Consider the following 21,633-nt stretch of genomic DNA (forward strand, 5'->3'; position numbering starts at 1 on the left):
TGTTTTTACTATAGGTACAGTGCTTGCAGGTGAAGCCTTTACTGGCATTAAACTAACTGACTGAAGATTTCTGTGGTCTCACAAAGGATAATTTGCACTTTTCTCAAAGGTCCTCATTACTGACAAAGTCATAATCTGATTCTTAAAACAGACAAAATAAGTAAAGTCAGGGTAAAAAAGGGATTCAAGTTTCATATTTCATGTGTATCCAAAGGTAATAATAGATTGAAGGTCTGATTTATAACTGCTTTTAAACTGCTTCCCTACCTAAAAGAAAGGAGGGGCTGTGCCCACCAAGGAACAACCCACTTTCCCCAACAGCAAACAGAGGCCCACCAGCAACAGGTTTGCTTTTCTTAGCTTTTGCAGTAATTATTTTTTAAGAGGCTACATACACTTACAGGATTCTATAGATTATAGGTGGAAACTCACTGGATAGAGCAGACCCTCCACCTGAATTTCAATGTAGCCCAAGGCGAATTTCGGCAAAGCTTGACCCTTTTCTGCCTGTTGTCAACTTCAATTGAATCTTTAGCAAAACTGGAAAACAAAAAAAGTACTTTTAAAGGCCAAATTGATTTCAGTGTTTGGGAAACAAACAGTAATTGCACAATCTACAAAAAGTAATCTATTACGCAATATTAGAATGTAAAATGAGTCCTGTACCGAAGTGCAGTTCTGTGGTACAGGGTAGTACAGTGGAAAAATACTGAACTATACACGCTGTGCATCCATGGTAGCTGTGCATCCAGCTCACCTGAATATTATTTGAGATGACATGGCTCTCCTGGGACATAATGAACTGTACTTGTGAGAAATGCATATAGTTCTCAGAAAGCACTGAATCACATTTCTTATGAGTAACCAATGCAGCTCTTTGCCCAATAAACAAGCTGCTGTTAACCATCAAATTCCTCAAATATCAAGTTCTGCCATGGAAATTGTATGGAAAATAACTTTTTTTTTTTTTTTAAATGGAAGGTTTCTTTCCCCTTTAGATGTAAAATGCTACTCAAAAAGCAAATCTGAATGATGACAAAAATCCTCAGTCTTCTGAGCATTCACAAAACATTACAACACTCCTGTAATCTTTGCTTTTGGTTTTGCTGAAGTGCAAGGCACAAGCAAAACACAAAAACCAGAAAAGTCTTAATGCATGTTCTGAATCTGTCCTATGAGATCATCTAAGACATTGACAGTTCTCTGTACTCAGAATATTCTCTGAAATAAACTGGAGTTTCATGCAATGTGTAAACATGCCCAAACTACGTTTAATTGTGGAATAACATCAAGCTGATATAAGAACAGTAGAGCACTGCATTTAACAAAACAGGCATAAACATGTTATAACTATATCATATAATTATCTATTTTGTAACCTCACTGTGGAATAAAGTAGGTAACCAACAAACCGTTCAATGTAAGCTTGGATCTGAAAAATCCTGCAGCAAACAGAAATTTCATGCGAATCGTAGGTAGAAACCCAAATGTTAAGTATCCAAGAAAAAATTTAGCCCTAACAAGACATTAAGTCAAATAACTAATAGCCAGAATATGGCTAAAAAGCATGAAACACTGCATGTAACCCAAACACAGATTTAGCTGTGCCACCGTAGTATGGCCTCTTGCCACACACCTCTGTAGCCACCACAGACAGGGCTTCCACCTCTCTTTGGGGTGGTTCTGGTACTGAAGGCAATAGCTGCATTTAACACAGTATTCCAGACATGGGGCAGCACCTCAATTAATTGAGAAATTCAACATGGCCCAGCAATTTGTGCTTGTGGTCCAGAAGGCCAACCTTATCCTGGGCTGCACCAAGAATGCGGACATGTTGGAGGGAGTCCAGAGGAGGGCCATGAACACGCTAGAGGTCTGGAGCACCTCTCCTATAAAGCCAGACTGAGAGTTGGGGTTGTTCAGTCTGGAGAAGAGAAGGCTCCAGGGAGACCTTAGAGCACCTTCCAGTGCCTAAAGGGGGCCAACAGGAGAACTGAAGAGGGACTATTTAGGAGGGCATGTAGTGATAGGACAAGAGGTAAGGGCTTCAAATTGAAAGAGGGAAGGTTTAGATTAGCTATTAGAAAAAATTTATTCACAATGAGGATAGTCAGACACTGGAAAAAGTTGCCCAGAAATATGGATGCTCCATCCCTGGAAGTGTTCAAGTCTAGGGTGGATGGAGCTTTAAGCAACCTGTTTTACTGGAAGATGACCATCACCATGGCAGGGGGATAGAACTAGATAATTTTTAATGTCCTTTACAACACGAAATCATTGCATGATTCTATGAATTATCCCATGCAAAGCTTAATGTGCTACTCTGGCAGCCACTGAGTGCATTCAGAGTGGTGCTGGGTTTTCTCCCATTGCATTGCACTGTGCTGTGTAGAGAGAATTCTCTGGCCTCTGTAGCACCAATTCTTGAAGGAAGCCAAAGGGTCATAAAAGTCATGAGAGTAATAGATCATACTCATTATCTCATCTAACCTCCTGAAAACCTCTGCCATTGTATTTTCCTCAGATAAAAGCAAGCCATTTATAGAGACCTCTGATTTTTGTTAAGATTTCAAGCAATCTTAAGTAATTGATTCCTATGTTATCCTAATTGCTAGAATAGCACAACTTAGTCAAGGCTATGTTTGTTAAACTTCCAGTCATGGAAATCACCTTATGTCATAAGACTATAAATTTAAAGACTTTAAATCCCTCCAGCATTATGCTTCTTACTACATATAGTGATTCATACCCTTCTTACCCCTTTTCTTTGATAAACTTTGTTTAAGGTCCTTCAACCTCAAGTCAAAATTGATTTTCTATCTTGAAAGGCAAACATGACAGCTGGAGACAGTATTCCAGTCACTTGTTTTATGGATGCTACCTATACAAGAAAGATCATTTCCTTATTTGTGTTTGCCACTCTTCATTTATATATATATATTTATATATTCAAGGATTGTGTTGTCCTTTTGGCAACATCACAAAAAGAACTTACACTGAACAGGCTACATAAGAATATTCCTACCGAAAACAGTCTCCAGTCCTGAAGTAAGCATTGCATTCTTCATCACTTGCTTGCAGCAGCATTAAAACACATTATTTTTTTTTAATCCAACAATTGAATCCAGCTATTCAGATATTTCTTACTAGTAATTTAGACAGTTTAGAGAACCATAGAAAAATTTATGTTTAAAAGAATCTGAAAAATATCCAGTCTAATCTCTTGTTCAAAGCCAGGCTAGTGTCACAGTAAGAACAGGTTGCCTAGGTCTTTTCTCAGCCTCTCTGGACACCATCTTTCATGGTTTACCCATTTTCGGGCAATTTTTAAATTTTATATAATAAAATCTGTATTATCTAAAAGCATACCATAGTCTTTGAAAAAAGGCAAATTTTTGTTTAAAAATTTAGCCACAAAATGTCCGCAGGCACCTTATTGTCAATAACCTTGTTCACTGGCACCTGACCACTGACTATCTGTTAGAGAAGTGTCAGTAACCCAGTTTATAGTCCATGTAGCAGATATAATATCTGTTAATTCGGTCTAATTTCATTGGTTCAGTAAACAGCATGAGATATTGAATTAAAAGTTCCAATACAGCCCAAGGAAACAAGAAGACTCAGTCAGACCAGTTGCTTCTGTCCAAAAGGATATACCTTTTAAGACAGCAGGCTGGCTAGTACTCATCTTTTTTGACTGCTAACTTTTGCTATTAGTGTCCTCCATTTCTCCTGGGAGTTTGCAAAGCAAGAGGTACTGCCTCATTCCACCTCCTTTCTCCAGTTGCTAATTTCAGCTGTACAACTTCTGCAATTTTCCCAGTTCAGCTGCTTAAAGTATTCCTCAGGTAGGTCTTTAACACTTGGGAACTAACTATACAGCTATGCTGATTAGAAAATGTTTAATTTCAGCAAATGCTGCTTTTCATCTTCCTTGAGTGCAGCTAATATTTCTATTCAAGTCTCTTATCCAAATGCCAATTAGTCCTTGAAGCACACAAAATCTGACCAGCAGCAGATAAAAGATAAACCCAGAAAGACCTTATTGCTTTCCATAGGCTCCCTGCTCTTGGCATTAATGCTGCATATTTATTGGTGGAGAAGTTATTGTTATGACAACATTTTGCTTCAAAATGTCTGTCTGCAAGATAGCACTCTAAGAAGGCAAGTTTGATGGTTATGAAGTCCTATATGGAAAGCAACTTGGTAGGCTAATTTACTTGGCATCTTGTTCTTAATTTTATTTAAACACACTTCTGTATCTTTAATGAAGTTTTTTTAAATGTCGTAACTGTTTGAGTGTTGCCACATTAGGTTGTTATAGAAGAAATGTTTATTTCTTCTCCATTTGGGATTATGAATCTAATATACAGCAACGTGACTACTTAAGAGGAGCCATTACACTTTATGTCAATCCAGCTACTATGCAAGTACAAAAATTTGCATAATAACACTCCTTATGTTAATTTCGATTTTAAAAACTGTTTGCCACGAACCATTTCTCAGCTTTGATATTTTAACTAATTGAAACATTTTCTTGCCAAGATAACCAAATAGGCTACTGTTTATTGTTAATTAGATAAGTTTGTGCTGAATTCAGTTTATCAGAAGTGGGTGGTTCATATATACAAAACAATATTTAAACTTCTCTAATTTTAAGACAGCAAAATGTATTTTTAATCTGCCCTGAAAACTTTTGATGGCAATTTTTCCACAGCTTCCCTAATTATCTATACTAGTGCTTAAGTACTCTTGCAGCTGAAAACTTTTATTCATATGCAACCTTGGACTGCTGTACTTTCAACTCCTCTGTGGTATGTGAAAAAATAATGGGTGAGAAGAATGCTACCTTCCTCTTTATCCCAGCACTCTTTAAGCAAACGCAAGAGCACAGGTGCTACACAGGGAAATAGTTAAAAAGAACACCATTCTTCACTCAATCATTTATTTCTCTACACCACTGTCCACCGAAGAGAAGGCAGCAGAAACTCAGTGGGACTCTGCCGCACTGCCACACCTTTCTTGGATGGCAGCTGACCACGTTCCTTTCTCTTCGTGTGGACGACAACGGTAGAAAAACCAGAAGGCTGCCGACAAACCTCACAGAACTGCAGTGTGAAATTCCACGTTCGTGGATGGTCTTTAACAGAAGCCTCCATGTTCACACAAGCTGCAGCTGACCTACAAGAGGTGGCCGCCACGTGTCTGTGACCAACCCCTCGCGGTGGAGAGCTGGTGTGTGTGCTGGGTTTCTTAAGAATGGCCTGCCGCAAATAGCACTTAGAAATAAGGTGATGGCTGGACTGATGAGGCCGACGCTTTGGTCCATCCAAAAAGCGTGGCTACATGGTATGTCCCTAAATCCGAGACTCTGCACAGTGCCAGGAACCGCCTCTCCCGGCTCCGCGCGCGGATTTTCCTTCCCCGCCGGCAGCCCTCGGAGCAGGGCCTCACCCAGGCCCACCGCTGCCCAGGCCCGGCCCGGCCCACCGCCCCCGGCCCAGGCGAGGCCGGGCCGCCGGATCCGGCCCCTGCCGGTCCTCCCCGCCCCGCGGCGCTGCGGAGCTCCCGCCCTCGCCCCTCTCTCTTCCTCCGCCGGCAGCTGCGGCATCCCCGGGGCGGTGGGACCGGCAGCGAACCGCCCCCCGCCCCCGCGCACGGCCCGGGCTGCTGCGATCTGTGCAGTCCCCAGTCTCTGCCCCGAGGCGAGCGCGGTGAGGCGGGGGCCGCTTGCCAGGCCCAGCTCCGGCGGCGCAGCGATGCCGGCAGCCCGCGCCGGGCCGCGCCGGGCCGCTCTGCGGCCGCAGCATCGCGGCGGCCCGTGTGCGATGAGCCGCCAAACCCTGGGCACCTTCTCCGCCCCGCTCGCCTCCTCCTCCCACGGAGCCACCCTCCTCCTCCGCCCCCTCTCCTTGCCAGCCTCCTCCCCGCCCTTCCCCGCACTCCACGCCGGTGCCGGAGCCGCGCGTCACTCGGGCTCCAGCCCCGCCGCAGACATGGCGACACTGACAGCGGTCCAGCCGCTCACGCTGGACAGAGGTAAGCGCCGCTGCCGCCGCTCCCGGGCCGCGCCTCCCGGGCCGCCCTGCCCGGGGGCCACCGCGGCAAGCGCCGGGTCTGCCCCCGCAGCTCCAGCGCGGCGGGCGCTGCCGCGGCAGCGCTCCAGCCCCGCAGTGCCCGGGGCCGGCTGTGGCGGCGGGCAGCGGGGACGCGTCTCCCCGCGAGGCTCAGGTGGGCAGCGGGAGAAGGTCTGAAATGGAGGAGAAACTTTGTGCGGGCAGGGGCCGGGATGGGGCGGGTATCCCGGCGGCGCGGCGGTGCCGCAGGCGCAGGACGCGGCTCCGCGGTCAGCGCTTCTGTCCGGAGGCGCTCCGCGGTGCCGCTCCGCCGTCCCCGCCCTGCGCGGCTCCCCCGTGGGCGCCCCCCGCCGCGGCTCGGCGCTGAGGCCGCCCGTCGGCACCCCCGCAGGTGGCTCGGCGGGGGATGCTCAGTGGCGGGGCAGCGCCTTTCCGGCACCGAGTCGGGAGCCCGAACCTCTCGACGAGAGCGTCGTTTGCCGGCAAAATTCGGCTTTTTGGGGGCTTGCACGGGGGTGTGCGGAGCAGGCATCAGGGGTCCGTGACTGCAACTTGTCCGTTCGCATGCAAAAGAACGGTTCTGCGTATTCCTGTAGACAGCTACTCAGTCCTGGTAGGGAGAGCGTTGATGTTTGGGTAGCCTTGAGGCTAACGTCAGTAACCTTGTACAGGTAGTGTAAGGGGGTGCTGAAATCTTGAAGTTATGTTACCATTCCACTTTTGCCTCCAGACTGTAAAAATTGAACCTCTCTCCCTTGCAATGCAGTTGTTCCCATAACAAGGTTCAGCAGAAGCCTCATTAGATTTCTGTGGGTTACAAGGGGGAGTAACTTTGCTCCTACCCCTCCATCAGGTAGAGAGGTCCATCAGCTCTCAGTACGGCATCCTGAATTGCCGAGGTGTCCTTCTTCCTCACTTGCATCAAGAGGCTCCCAGTCCCTGTAAATCTTGTAGTCTTGAAAGCATAGTTGAGGCCAGTGCTTTGGTGTTTTAAATGTTTGGGGCTTTTTTCCAGAGGATTAAGATGGGTTTTTGAGGTAAGATAGAGGTTTTATTTTTTTCTGTAAATCCTATGCAAAAGAAACACAAACTCAGTTTCAAAATTATGAAGGAGAGGTAGGCACCTTTTCTAGAACCCAACCAAGAGCAAAACAGCCCACAAAGTACTCCAAATACAGTTTTCTGGGCTTAGATTCTAGCATTAGTAGAAAGGAAGAATCTTAAGTTATTTTTACTGAAATATCAAAGTGTTAGCCTGCACTTTGAATTAAACTGCTCAGAAATCCACTGTGTAATCTACAGTTTCACCCTAATACTGTTTGCAGTAAGCAGGACAAATCTATTTTCTGGCAAAGGGCTGAACAGATGGCAATCCATTAGCAAACCTGACTTTTCAAAGGAAATATTATTATTTCAGAATTATACATCCCTTTTTGTAAAACTGTGTTTTAAAAATTCCACAATACAGAAAAATGCAAATTAGTCCTAATTTAAATATAAGCATCTTTTGTCTGTGTCCAAGATATGCCTAACCATTTGGCAGGCATGCCAGTGTTATGGTCTCCCAGTTGTCAGCCAGGGCTGGTATTAATGTGAGTGAGATAAAACATCACAGAATGAGAGGATGTGATGTGCAAAACAAAAATACAGACAAGAGGAAATAGATTTAAATAGCGCACCTGGCGTGCAGAAGGCCATTTTGTCAGAGGGATACACTTCATCACTTGTAACATGCTGCTGCGTCAACTGTAGAGGATGGGCTGAAGCAACTCCAGAAGCAGCTAGACCAAGCCCAGTGCGTCCAGATATTTCCTCTGTAGTCTTTCTTTCACAGCCATGGGAAAGTTCTACGTAGTGAGATTTTCTAGATTCCTGATGCTTTTGTTAAAGCAGATGAGCTATGTTTACTGTCACTATGCCTTGCACTTCTCTGCTGTGATCTAGGCATAGCCCTGAAAAGTCTTGTACCCTCATATCCTTTTCACCATGTCCCACAGGCAGCTCAGCAGAACAAGAAAATAGGCAGCGTTTCAGGAGAGGTGGTATTCTTAGCCTCTTGTGTTTCTGGGGGAATTGCTGCTTGATCTCTGTCCAGGAAGTGTTCTGCATTCCACCTTTTTATGGGTCACTGACATGGTAAAACATCATATGGGTATATACATTAGAAATCTGAATTACGCTCTGACGTGATTTCCTCCTGGACAAAACATATTGACTGTATGCTAGTACATAGATGGAGGCTTTCTTAAAGCCTGATGTAAATGGCATTCAAAACCTGTATGGTAAAATGAATTACCATTTAAAGGTGAAGGGCATGGTGTGTGTGAATGGTTGAAAGCCAATTATATTCTGGAAGATTACTTCAGTCCAAAGCACAGGAATTAGTTTCCTTAATTCCTATCATCATACGCCTTTCTACCTGCACAAATGTGTGCAAGTTCCATTAGGGCTCTTTAATATGTAGAACAAGTTCAAAAAATAATGGAAATTTTAATCACTTACAATCTAATCTCAAAGGCTTTTGCCTGACCTTTGCATGGTGCTCTGTTGGGAGGGGGGGAAGAAATCAGCAACTGCTTCGGGAAGGAAATCTAAGGCACTGTAGCGAGGAGTGGTACCACTTAGGAGAAGGTGGCCCCAGCATTTGGGAGCTTTGGGAGAGGAAAGTGCCTGCCTGCTGGGTGTATTCCAACAGAATCAGAGTTTTCTCTCTGAAAAAGTGCTCCCTTCCTACCTTTATTGCAAATGTCTTACACCCTGAATAGATAGCACCCCATCAGTAATCTCCAGTGTGCATCAGAGCTAACTAGGCAGATTCAAAGCTTAAACCTTCAAGGTATAGAGAGCTATACCTTGTTTCAGGTTGAGACCAAGTTATGGTAATGTCTTTAATAAAATGAGCTTGTCATTTAATAAAATGACAAGCAAGGTTGGGATTTTTTTTCTTTTTATTTTATATTCCAGGTTATGGATTTTTAAGTACATTTCCATTTTAATTTAACTCCATTAAAAAACCCAAAGTGGTCACTTCAGTCCAAAAGAGGAACGTTTAAAAACACCTATACAGTTACTTTTCACTTCTTCCACAGGTGTGTCTTCAATAAGAACTTTGTTGGCACTGGTTACAGACAGCTCTGGTTACAGTTAGTTGGCATTTTCCAACAGTGTTTATTTGTACTGGCATACTTCTCAGCTCACATCTTACTGCCTCCGCCTCTCCTCTCAATGTCCTTTGTCTTCCACAAAGCCATTGCTTCACCCTACCCCGTGACCAACAGTAGCTGCCTTCCCCTTTATTATCCAGAGCCCCAGGTCTCCCTTGCTTACTGCCTTCTGTTGCCTTGCTCTTCTCAAAGCCCTGGTGCAGTTAACTCCATTGCTCTGTGCGTTGCCCTTAATCTTTTTCCATTTTCACTGTTCAGCAACCCAATTTCCTCCTCTAATCCTCGGTTCTTCTGCTGTCCTGTGACTGTCGGCACCTCACCAGCCTGACACTGTCTCAAATACTGCGTACAGATCCAGCAGCAAAGTTCTGCTTTTCTCCAAGTGCAGTGTCATCTCCCCCAGCCAGTTTAGCCTCCTCATGATTATATGAAGACCTCCTGTGAGTTCCTGTATACTGCAGGTACACGTTCTAAGCAATGAGAAATTAAAGGAAGCTTGTTATGGGTGGGATCACTTAGGCTGTTTTAGCACAGTCTGATGAAATCATTTTCTACAAGTACCATTACCATCCTGGAAATATGTTAGAAGGGAATAGATTTCTTTGCTTCCCTTGGCACACTTTTAAGGAGTGGTCACATGGAGGCCTGCAAATTGAAGGAGGCATCTTTCTAGCTATGCATTACAGATGTTCCTCTCTATCTGAACTGTTTTATTTGACTAAATGTCTGAAATATTTTTCATAAACCTTATCTCACTTCAAATTTTGCTTGTATTTGTCCTTACAAGATGAAAATCATCTTTGAAAGAAAAGTGACCATGTATTTTCTCAGACTGCTGCAAAATCTCAGTCCTAATTCCTCTGCATAGGATCATGAAAATGGCAGCTTTAAAAGGGCACTTTTCAGAAGTTGTGGGTTTTTTTGAAGATATACAATTAGCCTATACAAAGACCACCTCCTGATCAAGAACAAAGGAATATCTTTTCATATGAAGGGGGACTTTCAACTCCCTTTAAATAATCCATGTCCTACTATGTTTTTCCCTATATAGTTACTATTCATGTCACTGATGGTTTCACTTCTTAATGTGACTGAGGATAAAAGAAGAAATTTGAATAGACTGAGTATACAGTGCTGATACTTCAATCCCTGTGAAGTTTCATAACAAGGTCATAGCTATTGGCTATTGACAACCAAATTTCTCTTGATTCCTTGGAAATGGAAAGACTTCTTGCTGTTTGGCTGTAATGCGTAGCTGAGTTCCATTGTTGTTTACGAATTCAAGCAAATATTTTTCCAGTGGAGTGGGTGTCCCAAAACTTCCTGAAAATCTATTTTAAAGCACCGTGTTAAGTGACAATAAATAAGAATATGAATGGGCTTGGAATTACCATCAGCTGTTAGAGATGTTAGACAAACTTTGTCAGATGGGGTAGCAGATGGCGCCTGACCGTTATTATACACGGGTACTTGCTAGAGTACTCCTCCTTCCTTTCTTTTCATCTCTTCTTGTCATCTTCCTTCTCACCACATCCATAGCCTTCATAATTGGGGATTTTTTCCCCGTCTGTGCCTAAATATATGTGTACAACAGAAATTGTATCAAACATAAGTGGTGTTAGACTGTGCATATATTATTATAATGTATATTATCTTGGAAAAAAAATAAAACATACTCATCAAGAAGAGAAAATCAGATTCATAAAGTGTGAAATACAGTCCTTGACAGGGGAGCAGCATAAAGCCAGATCTCTTTTGCACAGGGTGAAGCCCTGTGGAGCATTGCTAAGTGATGTGCTGCTCCCTGCCTGGCTGCCTGTCTGTCATGGGGATGTCTTCTCTTGCTCTTCAGCCTAGCATGCTAAAATTGAAAAATCCTTCTGCAAGTGCCACACACTTCAAGTCTAACATTTCTCCTCTTGATGTGCCAGCTGAGGACATATAAATAACCAAATTCATTCTTCCAAGGAAAAAAAAGGTCTATTGTTTGTAGGGACAGGAAAAAAGTGACAATTCTAGTCACAGGCTAAAATGTTTGGGGTTTTTTTACATCAATATGTCACCATTTACTTGATTTTTTAAAATGAATTTTTCTGAAAGGATGGATTAAGGTAAGCGGATTGAGGCAGTGGTTTGTGGGTGTTGACTGGGACGCTTTATGAGGATCTGTGCAGTTGAAGCATTGGTTAGTTAGATGTAAAGCTCAGCTGTGCCACCTGGAACTTTGGAGCTGGAGTGGAAGAAAATACCCACCTACCTGTCATCTCTGATACTCATGAGTGGTGTAAAAATACATGGGTTTAAAATTTAATAGACATGTCCAGCTTAAATGTCTCTGGCAGTAGAGTCCTCCCCTGAAGAGGTGCTGGGGCACACAGGAGCTCTGTGCAAGGTGAGATATGCCTGAGGTGGCTGGGCACCCACAGGAGCAGGTCTTTTAAGTTGGGCTTCCCCTTGTAGGTAGGGCCTTGTCCTTCAGCCCAGAGTGATGCATGGTGACATGGAAATTGAGAGCTGCACCTGTATGCAGACAGATGGAAGCATCTTCTAGGCAGCTTTTAACATTAAATCACCTTTGTGAAGTGTAGAGGGGGAAAACCTTATTTTCACTCATGTTTTCTTCAGAAGCATGTGACCAATAAGAAGGCAGAATCTGCAGATGTATGTGCTGTCGGGACAAGTTTTTGAGGCACCCTTGAAACTGATGGCAATGCAGAGACGTTGAGTTCCTCCTGCTCTCCCCGTATGAAAATGTTCATTAGACATGGTAGCAGTGAATGAATCATTTTAGTCTATCTGAATTTATCCTGCATAAAGGAAAATGGTACATTGAACTCACCGGTGTCCTGCTTTTGACCCCTCTAAGAGCATCTGCTTCTGCAGCTGGGGGTAGAGGCTGTGACAAGAGCCTGCACAGTTGAAGGATTCACCGTTTGCAGCAGGTTGCAAGAGTATTAGTGATTAGAAAGCATGAGGGATACTATTTTCTATGTTATAAATGTATACTCCCTGTTTACAGATAATGCTGAAAATGAAGAATTTATTTTCTAAATAACATCCCTTTGCTAGGTCCTACATATTTCAGTTTCACACTGATGTCTGAGAGACATTTTTATAACTTCAGAAAAACATATTAATCTTTTGATGTAATTGTAAAGGAACAGTTTTCTTAATTACATCCTATTGCTTGAGTTGGACTTCTCTGATGATGTTACCAGAAAGAAAGTTTTTTGAAAAATATAACAAGTGAAGTCATCAGCTTTTTGCAGAGGATAATTTGTCTGATGAATTCGCTGTTTCAGGACATGTACATGCCCATTTTTCCTTAACATAGATGACCCTCATGCAAGTGCAAAAAATATAAGTACAAGTTTTTGTCTGACCTGTGTTATTTGAATACAAAATACTGTTCTTGTAGATAATGCTATAGCATTTGAAATATGAGTTAGGTAAAATTATTAATTTCAGTTACTCATTAGAAGCACAAATAATGAGAAGGAAGGATTTAAGATGAAACCAAGCTAAGGCAGATAGTGTTTTGAAGCACCTAACTCTAAATTTGTGAGTCCACCTTCCATCACATGCCGTTAATTTGTTTTACATGATGCATTTTTTAAATTTTTAAAAGTAATATTTACTAATGTGCTATGAACTGTACATGTATGTATAAATCCAGGCATTTTCAAAGTTAATCTCAGTCAGCTTAATCCTCTTTTGAGACATTTGCTGAAGAGTCAGCCTCTGAATGAGAAACATTCAACTGTTAATTCTCTATTCAGATGAGAAGATTTGATTCATAAATGCACATTTTCATATAATAATGTTTTCCTGAGTGTATAAACCACAAGCTTGGATCTTAGATATGTTAAATAAAGAGGGAGATGTATGTACGTATTTGAGAACTTGTTTTACCAGGATCCAACATGGAGTGGTTAAATAAACCTCAAATTTCTCAAATGCATTTTAGCTAAGCTACCAGGAAATGCACACAGCTTCTCATAACATGTTGTTACCCTACTGCTACTTTACTAATAATTATAAGAAAAAAGAGATTAAAAAATCTTGATTGGAAAACAGAGATTAAAAAAATCTTGATTAGAATACCATGTCTCAAGAAGAGATCAGAGGGTGATTGTCCTTTGTTTTTTAAAAGATGGAACAATGAAGTATCCATGAATACACAGAGCATCAAAGCATTGATTTTGTTTCCGTTCAAACAGAGATAATTGTAGAAGAAAGAGTTTTGCTGAAAATAGGTTCTTAATTTATTTCTCCTGAACCAAAGTTACATTTTACTGGTTCTTTTCAACAAAAGCCCATGTTTAACCACTAATCCTTCACATCCACTAACTTTTTTAATTTTCTGTTTCAAACATGTCTTCTGGCAAAGTAAATCTCCTGGACCTTAAGGAATCAATTCCTCTACAATCAGTTAAGCATTGGGGAAGAACGTACTTGATACAGATTAGGTGGATAACTGTGGCCATCAGCAGCAGTCCTAGCCTTGAGAAATGGATATATCATCATCTCTTCACTTTTCAATACACTTGGCAGCTGTGTTTTTGTGAAACTTATTGAATCAGCACTGGAGCAAAAAGATAATATAGCTGTTCTTTGTTACACAGAGACACACCAGAGAAACTTGAAGAGGGTGTGGTGGCTTTCAAATCTATGAAGCAGTCACTGGAAAAACAGGTGGTTTTATGTTTGATCTCCTCTGTAGCCTGACAGTCTTGTAACCTGATAACTATGGAGTTACTGTACATCACCTTCTGTATCCTACTGGTACAACTATGTGAAAGTGTGTGCTTCTCATATCTTAAGTAGATACCTTGGAAAATGAAGCTGCAGCCTGAGAGGAGTTCTACTACTCCTGTTCCAATTCTTGGGCTCATTCAACATGTAGGACACTAAGCAACAGAACTGCAAAGGTGACAGTGAGCTCTCTGTTTCACATGGGTTTTCTGTTTCAAGGTTTTGTTTGTAACTTGCTGCAGCAATTCAACAGTCGCAGCTTTCTTCAAAGATCATATTTGTTTCAAAGTTGAAAACTAACAGTGATCAGTTCTTGAAATCTGCCAGCAGTGTATCTGTAGTGCCTATCTGTTTTGCAGGGCTTTATTAACAAAGGATTTTATTTTTGTTGCTTTCTTCTTGCTGTTGTAGGTTTTCACCTACACACTTTGAAAGAACAGGGTTTTTCTTTCCTGAGAAATGACGAGGATGTAGCCAGGTATCAGAGAGGTTCAGTCTGCAAAAAGCAGTATCTTTAAATGCAGTAAAATTTTAAGGCAGAATATTACCTCTCTTCTCATTACCTAAACCTACAAATAAAGTTTTAAACATGCATGTAATTATTGTGTTGCATCCATTGGTTTGCACAAATGACATATTTTCGCTGTTGTCTCATTAGACTCTCACACCATGTAGAAAAATAGAAGATAAAATTCTGATTCTAGACTTCAAGTGACAGTTTGTATTGTCACTATGTACACTTGCCAGTAGCCCACAGCCATCTTTCTCATCTTTCTCGTAATCACATGAAAAGATTTAAGACTAAGAGAGATAAGACTGAGGGGAGGCAGCAGGAGATTCTAATAATGACATACGAGCAGGGAAAAAGTGAGAGTTACTGCTTTGGCTCGAACACAGTGCCTGTTGTGAAGGAGAATTAGCATGCCTAAGTTAACCCTACCTCCCTTTGTGAGACACCTGTTGGGTCTTTTTTTCCCCCCTCTTCTATCTTCTTCCCTGCCAACAAAAATCTCTATGATGCAGGCTAAAAACACGTGCTGGAAGTAGCAGTGTGGGAAAGGCATGAGGTTGCCCATATGGCCAATAGTTTTGTTTCATGATGCTCACATAGTGTGTATAAATACTTGCTTTTGCTTAGGCAGGGGAGCAAGAGAATGAATTTTAGCTAAAAGTGTGTTGTTTTTCATTCTGTTTTTCTTTGTTCAGGCAAGGTTTTTCCCAGTAATAATTTCTGTTTTCTGCTAGTCAAAATTTCAATTTCTTCACTGATTTTAATTTTTTTCCTATATACTTGAGGTTTAAAACACAAAAGTAAGTATTATGTCTAAATCCTCAGATTATGTTAATGTATCAACTTTTTCTTTTTCTTTTGATCTGTGGTCAGAACCTCTAAAGTGTTTTACATTTGCAGTTCCAGCCGGTCCAGAGTCCTTCCGTGTCTAAGAGTGCTTTTGCCTAGTGTTTAAAGGAGCTTCATGCCAGCATTGTGAGCAGTGTCTGCCAAGGTAGAACTGATCCTACAAGATCAAGTGATGTGATCAAGACAGAGGAGGCTGGTGAAGTTATCAAGGCATCACTTTATGTGATATTTATTGCTACAGAAGGCAGCAGGCAGTTTCCTTGCTTTCACATAGTTCAGCTTGTAGGAACTTAATTCATTAAGGTCGGGTATATTCACCATACTGAATTTCTCAGTGAGTTGTAGCTTTCATTCAAAGGAATTTTTTTTTTTTTGTTATTTCACAGTTTCAGGGAGTCAGACAGAACATCAGTTCACATGTGTAGGTAAATAACTGCTTTAAACACCTGTGATCTCTGTTTTTTAAAAAAATGCTTTCAGAAAGATTGAGAATTTAAATAACACGAAGTCAGAAACTACAGAATACACTGCTTCCTGCAAGAAACAAGTGTTAACTAATATATGCTGTATATTCCTTATATAAAAATATATACTTATTTGAATACAAAATAAACTTTAAAAAAACCCTGTTGTCTTTTTGTAACATATTTGTAGCCAACTGTACCTAGTCAAAAAGAAAGGATCAAAATCATGTCTCATCTGTTCTATTCATCAGTGAGTGGCTATAAATCATAGTTAGGATCACAATGAGCAGGTATGATTAAACATTATAAAGTCAAAACTACATACAAATGAAAGAAATTTTACCTTTTGAAAAAAGGAATTTGGCCTTCCCTCTTCTCTACAGCTAATTCAGGGGAAAAAATCATGAGGTTTTGTTTTAAGTAACATATTAGAACATACCACAGTTTTTAATGTTGTTCTGTTCTTTGCATTTTGTGCTTTATGTTTTGATCTTTTCTCTTAAAGGATAATTTGGTATCTTGCTTTTACAGAGATGCTATGTTCAATGTCTTCTGTACAAAGAAGTGGGTGCTGTCAAATGCAAAGGGTTGTTATAGCTGTAATTTCATCTTTCTCACAGATGGCAAAATCTTCTGGTGAAAATTTTCAAACTCGTATTTATGCACCTCATCCTGATTCCTTTAGAAATTGCAATGAAACTAATAATTTGGAAGAAGAAAAACTATATCAGTGTTTAAAAATTATTAGGCTTTAAAGTTAATTTTAAATGCTCATCTTTGAAAATTCTATTTGTGTTATTGCTGTTCAGGCCTTGATTTAAGCCAGTGAAACTCATTGAATTGATCCTGAATTATCCATTAATTTTTCCTTTACTGTTCTGTGACTCATTATTATTTCTTTAAAAATCAGGACTGGAAATGTGACAGTACCATGCCACCTTCTCTAAGTAACTGTTGAACTCTTAATAGTTTTAGGTACTCTACAGATCAAGCTCACACATGCACAAGCAAATCAAATCTGAAATTGCTGACAAAGATGCTCCTGTGACTTACATTAGTCACATGAAGGCTTCAAGGAAAAAATTGGACTAGTTCTATCTATGCACAGTAATGAATATGCTAAGGAGATTGACCAAAGTAAAGCAAATACAGTTCTCACAGTTGGCCTTCATGCTAGGTTAAGGCTACGAAAATCCCTAGCTGAGGATAAGAACAGAAATCACTAGGTAAAACGTAGTGGAGTAAGAGGCGGCACAAGATTACTTAAGACATTGTAGACATTGTGAGGTTCAGAGAACACTGCATATTTTTTCTTTTAAGGGAACCTTTTGAATGTAGTATTTTGAATGTTGTATGAATGCAGAGCATTCAGGAGCAGTTTGCCTGAAATGTCAGTATTTCAGTGTTTGCCCGAACCAGCCAAAGTGACCTAAGTATGTGAAGAGAGCACTGAAGGGCTTTCACGGTGTTGAGGATGCTGGATTGAGGGGTCTCAAGACAGTTTGTTGTCTGTGATCTCAGATGGCACTGCTTTCCCTGCAAATAAACTGTGTCCTTTCTATAAGTTATTTTGCAAAACATCTCAGACCACCCTGTCTTGTTGAGATGTTGCTGCCAAAGCTGCTGGAAACACTTGTGGTGTGTAACCCTGCCCTGGGTTGTGCAACAGTGGGGTCACAGGCTCTGTGTCTGAGAAATGGACTGAAGACTTGGATGCCTGTGGTGTGCCTGAGAAGCCTGAGTCAAACAGAATCTGAGTGCGGCTCAAGCAAATAGACTAAAACAAGGTCTGATGAGTAGCCAGAGAAAATGAGCCTGCTCCAGGCGTTGGGGGAATGTGTGTAGAAACTCATGGGGACAGACCATTAATGTTGTTGAGGGCAGTTGTCTTACATCAGGCAAAATGAGACAGACAGACATATACTGAATTATAGCTCATGATTTCCTGATTTTTTTCTCATACAATCTTTCTTCTTTTAAGAAGAAAAAAGAAATCCATAAAATAATTAGTTAAGGCATTTTAAAAAGCTTTAAATCAAAACCACATTGGACTGCCTTGTAATGACACTTCTCTTGTCAAATATAACTCTTCTGAGGTATGATGTCTCCTGGACCACATGGAGATAAATTTGCCTGAGTCTTTCCCTATATATCTGGACAGAAGCGGGTTTCATCATACTGATGTAGGTGTCTGATATGTAGGATGCAGGCGTTTACATCTAAGGTAATCTAGTCTTTCTTTATAATCAACAAAGGGACAAGGTACTCCAGAATATGATTCAATTCATGTAAAGTAGGTCAGATGAATTGTAGCCTCAAAGTGTCTGTTCTTCCTCGTTGACTGTAACAACAGTTGAGGGTGAGTCAATGAGCTGTCCATGTCTACGTCAAAAGTGCGGCACCACAAGATGAGTCATGAGAACTCTGTACGGTTGTTCTTTGTTTTTTTATTTATGTGTTCATAGTAGTGTTTAACTGCAAGAGTGTAAAGTGACAATCCATTAAACCTGTAACTGCTACCCATATCATCTAAACCAGAGTGTGAAAGCACTGGCAGTATTATTCCTGCTATAATTAATTTGAGTAGACCTTACAGATGCATACTATGAGGTGTTAAATAATGCTGTTTTCTAACAGCTTAGCTCAGTGCTGCCTGTACATCAAGTTTGATTTACCATGGTGAAGTACACCTTTATGCTTACTGATTAGCATGAAATTTGGGGCAAGGCAAACATATCAATTTAAATGAGAAAAGAAGCTGCTCTTTCCCTCAACATTTCTGAACTCTCCAGATTAGACTAAATAAATATATTAAGATAATGGAAGGGCCTCTGAATTTAGGAGAGCACTGCGCTGATAGTAAGGCACCAGATAGGTGAATGGAAGCATCTTGGACAATCTGGTATTATAAGAGTAGGACTTGCCATGTTGTATAAACCAGTGGCTGACAGCAGAACTCTAGTAATACAGAACATTTTCCAGAGGTAGACACTGGAATTTTTCCAAAGCTGGTGCTTTAACCATGAAGTCACATAAATACTTTGATACAATGTACTTGGGCTGCTGGCTATGAATTATGAATGAACTTTGCTAATCACTGCTGAATTTTGATTTCCCAACCATTGATTACCTGCTGTCATTTGATAGTGTTTTGAGAAGATTGCTAAATATAATAAAGCATCCTGTGTAGGCCTGTGGAATTATGATAAAAAGTTGGCAGAATAACATTAAGAATTCTGGAGTGTATTCTCATGAGCTTAAAGGAGTAACTGAACCTGAATGCAAGTATTGGAGGAATGAAAAACTAGTGACAATTATAGGGACCTGTTATGTCATGCAAATTCTTCACCTTCAGCCTGATTAAAGGTCTTCAGGCACAATGGAACAGAGCTTGCAAATTTCCAGGATTATTACTCTGTAATGCCATGGCGAAGCTAGTGAATATTTTAGAGACTTACTGAGTATCCTTGCTGTCAATTTGTAGTGATGTTTTACCTCATTGAGGTATCAAAGGCTGGTGTTTATGCAGCACATTTACTTTTCCTAGTAACCAGCATACTAATGCAGTGACAGCCTCCAGAATTAACAGGAATGAGGCATAGAAAGGACTCAAGAAGATGAGAAACCTGTTCTTGATAATACAAGAGGTCACCATATTTTGGCTTTGGGAACAACCCAACAACTAAATTCTATAGTACTTACCAGGGTAAAGAAACACTGTGTTTCTTTGTGATTACTGTTTTGACCCAAACTGATATTACATAGCATTGCAACTACTATTTAACTGCCTGATAGTCTCTTAAATCAGATCATAGTATATTTATTTTAAAGACTGCAGACCAATTCACTCATGGACTAGCACAAAAAAGGAAGGTTATATAGACACTTATCTTGGTAGATCATTTTGCAGTATAAAACATGCACATACATTCTTTTTCAAGAGTGACTCCGGTATTAAATGGGCCACATTTAGCATGCTAAAATAATTTGCTACATTTTTCCTAGTAATTTTCAATCTATCTAAGCTGAAACAAACGTAAACCGTAACACAAAATCTACCAGAGAACCTCAGCCTGGACAACTTTCAGAGAATGCTGGAGCCTGGTCTACTCAATTTTAGTGGTAATGTGAAAGAGCACCAAGTTCAGACCAGCCTGGATTCATAATTTGCTTTCAAGTTGCAAAAGCTGTACTAGAAAAAACATTTGCTTTTTAAACATTAGCAAATAAAACAGATCAGTCTGCAGTGCTCATTGCTATCTATTTGAACAAAAGCCAGCAAATGAAAACAATATATAACAGAAAAAAGTGATAACTAAGCCAGATGACCTTTTTTTTCAACTGCACTCTGCTGTATATATATGTATATATGATATATACAGTGTTCCACTTGTATTGCAGTATGGTATCCTGCTACTTCTATGTTCTAGTGATTTCTTCAAGGGTTCGTATAGCAATATTTTCCTTGTGTCCTGCAAGCAGTGCAAGTGGAACATCATTCAAATGAAAATACAGAAAGAACACTTGAAGATTTTTTTTCTGAGAGTCATGCTTTTCTTCTGATGAGTGCACTTGATAAAATACATTCCACCCACCCGCAGCCCCCTGCCTTCTCTGTGTTCCACTGATAACGTGACCCACCACACTGAAACAGTATTATTTCCTGAAAGGCTGTAGGCAAGCATGATGATGAGAAGAAAAAAGAGGAATGAATGTTAAACAGAATGGGAGAGAGAGGAATTGTGCATATGTATGAGAAAATCAGAAAAAAAAATTCAAAAGTGTGCTGAGAGTTGGATATAATAAGGGGGGAAGTAAGTGCATATTCCTTTTAAAATGTATGTATCATAAAATACAAAGGAATAATTCTACCCACATCATCAGTCAATTCCTACCAATTTGTGGGATGTGAATGGGGGAAATGACGATAACCACATTAGCACGAGTTTCGTGTTAGTATAATGGAGTTAATATTTTGGAAAATGTTTGAGAGTAGGCAAAACAATCTTTTTCAAAAATAAATATCTTTGCTTCAAGAGAGGACAAAGGAAATATACAGAGATAAAAAGCAGGGGTATTTAATTTATGTAGAACTTAACTAATTTTAACATAATTGCAGGAACTTTTTTAACATATGTCTATGTAAATACACACACACTCTCTTCATCCATTTGCCCTTTTCACAAGTATGTAAGAAAATGGTATTTAAGAACAAATCCTTGGTGATAACATTTACAAGTAAGTCTAGTTAGATTTATAATCAAAAGTGGGTTGGAGACAAGAAAATTGTCCTTGCAGTATTTGTCAAACATATGACATTGCTCTCTAATTGATTTCAACAGGGCAGATTCCCTGCTATGTGCTTTATTTAATGTAACTTTAAAGTGTTCCTCATTGCTAGTCATATCACTTCTTTGAGCAAGCACTTTCTGCAGTTTTAGCTGGAGCTCACCTTGAGAGACCCATCAGGAAGAAGCCTGTGCATCACTTCAGTTCTTGTACACTGCTAAATTTCACTTTTTAACCTGTCCTAAAGTTTCTCCTTCAAAGTTATTAATGGAAGGAAATACAGCCTCTTTCATGAGGTCATATTTTATACACTCATGTTTTCACATTTTTAGCCTGCTCAAAGTTGTCTGTTTTGTGCAAAGTGTTATATTTTGCTCCTGACAAAGCATCAGCTGATAACCAACAGCTTTGTCCCTGAACATATGCCTCATTTTCTTTCTGTAATTTACATACTGTTCTCTCTTCTGTGAGCAATATCCCACAAGTCATTGCCAAATTAAGCAAGCTATGGGCCTAGTGGTGAC

General features: G+C 40.5%; 1 protein-coding gene across 2 annotated transcripts in view; it reads left to right on the forward strand.

Moving 5' to 3' along the window:
• The first annotated feature begins 5,425 nt into the window (after positions 1 to 5,425).
• The window catches only part of LIN7A (lin-7 homolog A, crumbs cell polarity complex component), a 48,149-nt gene continuing 31,941 nt past the window's right edge, over positions 5,426 to 21,633 (forward strand). The window contains exon 1 of one of the 2 annotated variants that reach the window (XM_048300712.1): positions 5,426 to 6,039. In XM_048300712.1, coding sequence (XP_048156669.1) covers positions 5,760 to 6,039 — 280 coding nt within the window. In that variant the 5' untranslated portion in view covers positions 5,426 to 5,759. The remainder of the gene's footprint in view (positions 6,040 to 21,633) is intronic. The other variant, XM_048300711.1, reaches the window with a different exon arrangement.

Source organism: Corvus hawaiiensis, chromosome 4 (assembly GCF_020740725.1).
Source record: "Corvus hawaiiensis isolate bCorHaw1 chromosome 4, bCorHaw1.pri.cur, whole genome shotgun sequence".
NCBI lineage: Eukaryota > Metazoa > Chordata > Aves > Passeriformes > Corvidae > Corvus > Corvus hawaiiensis.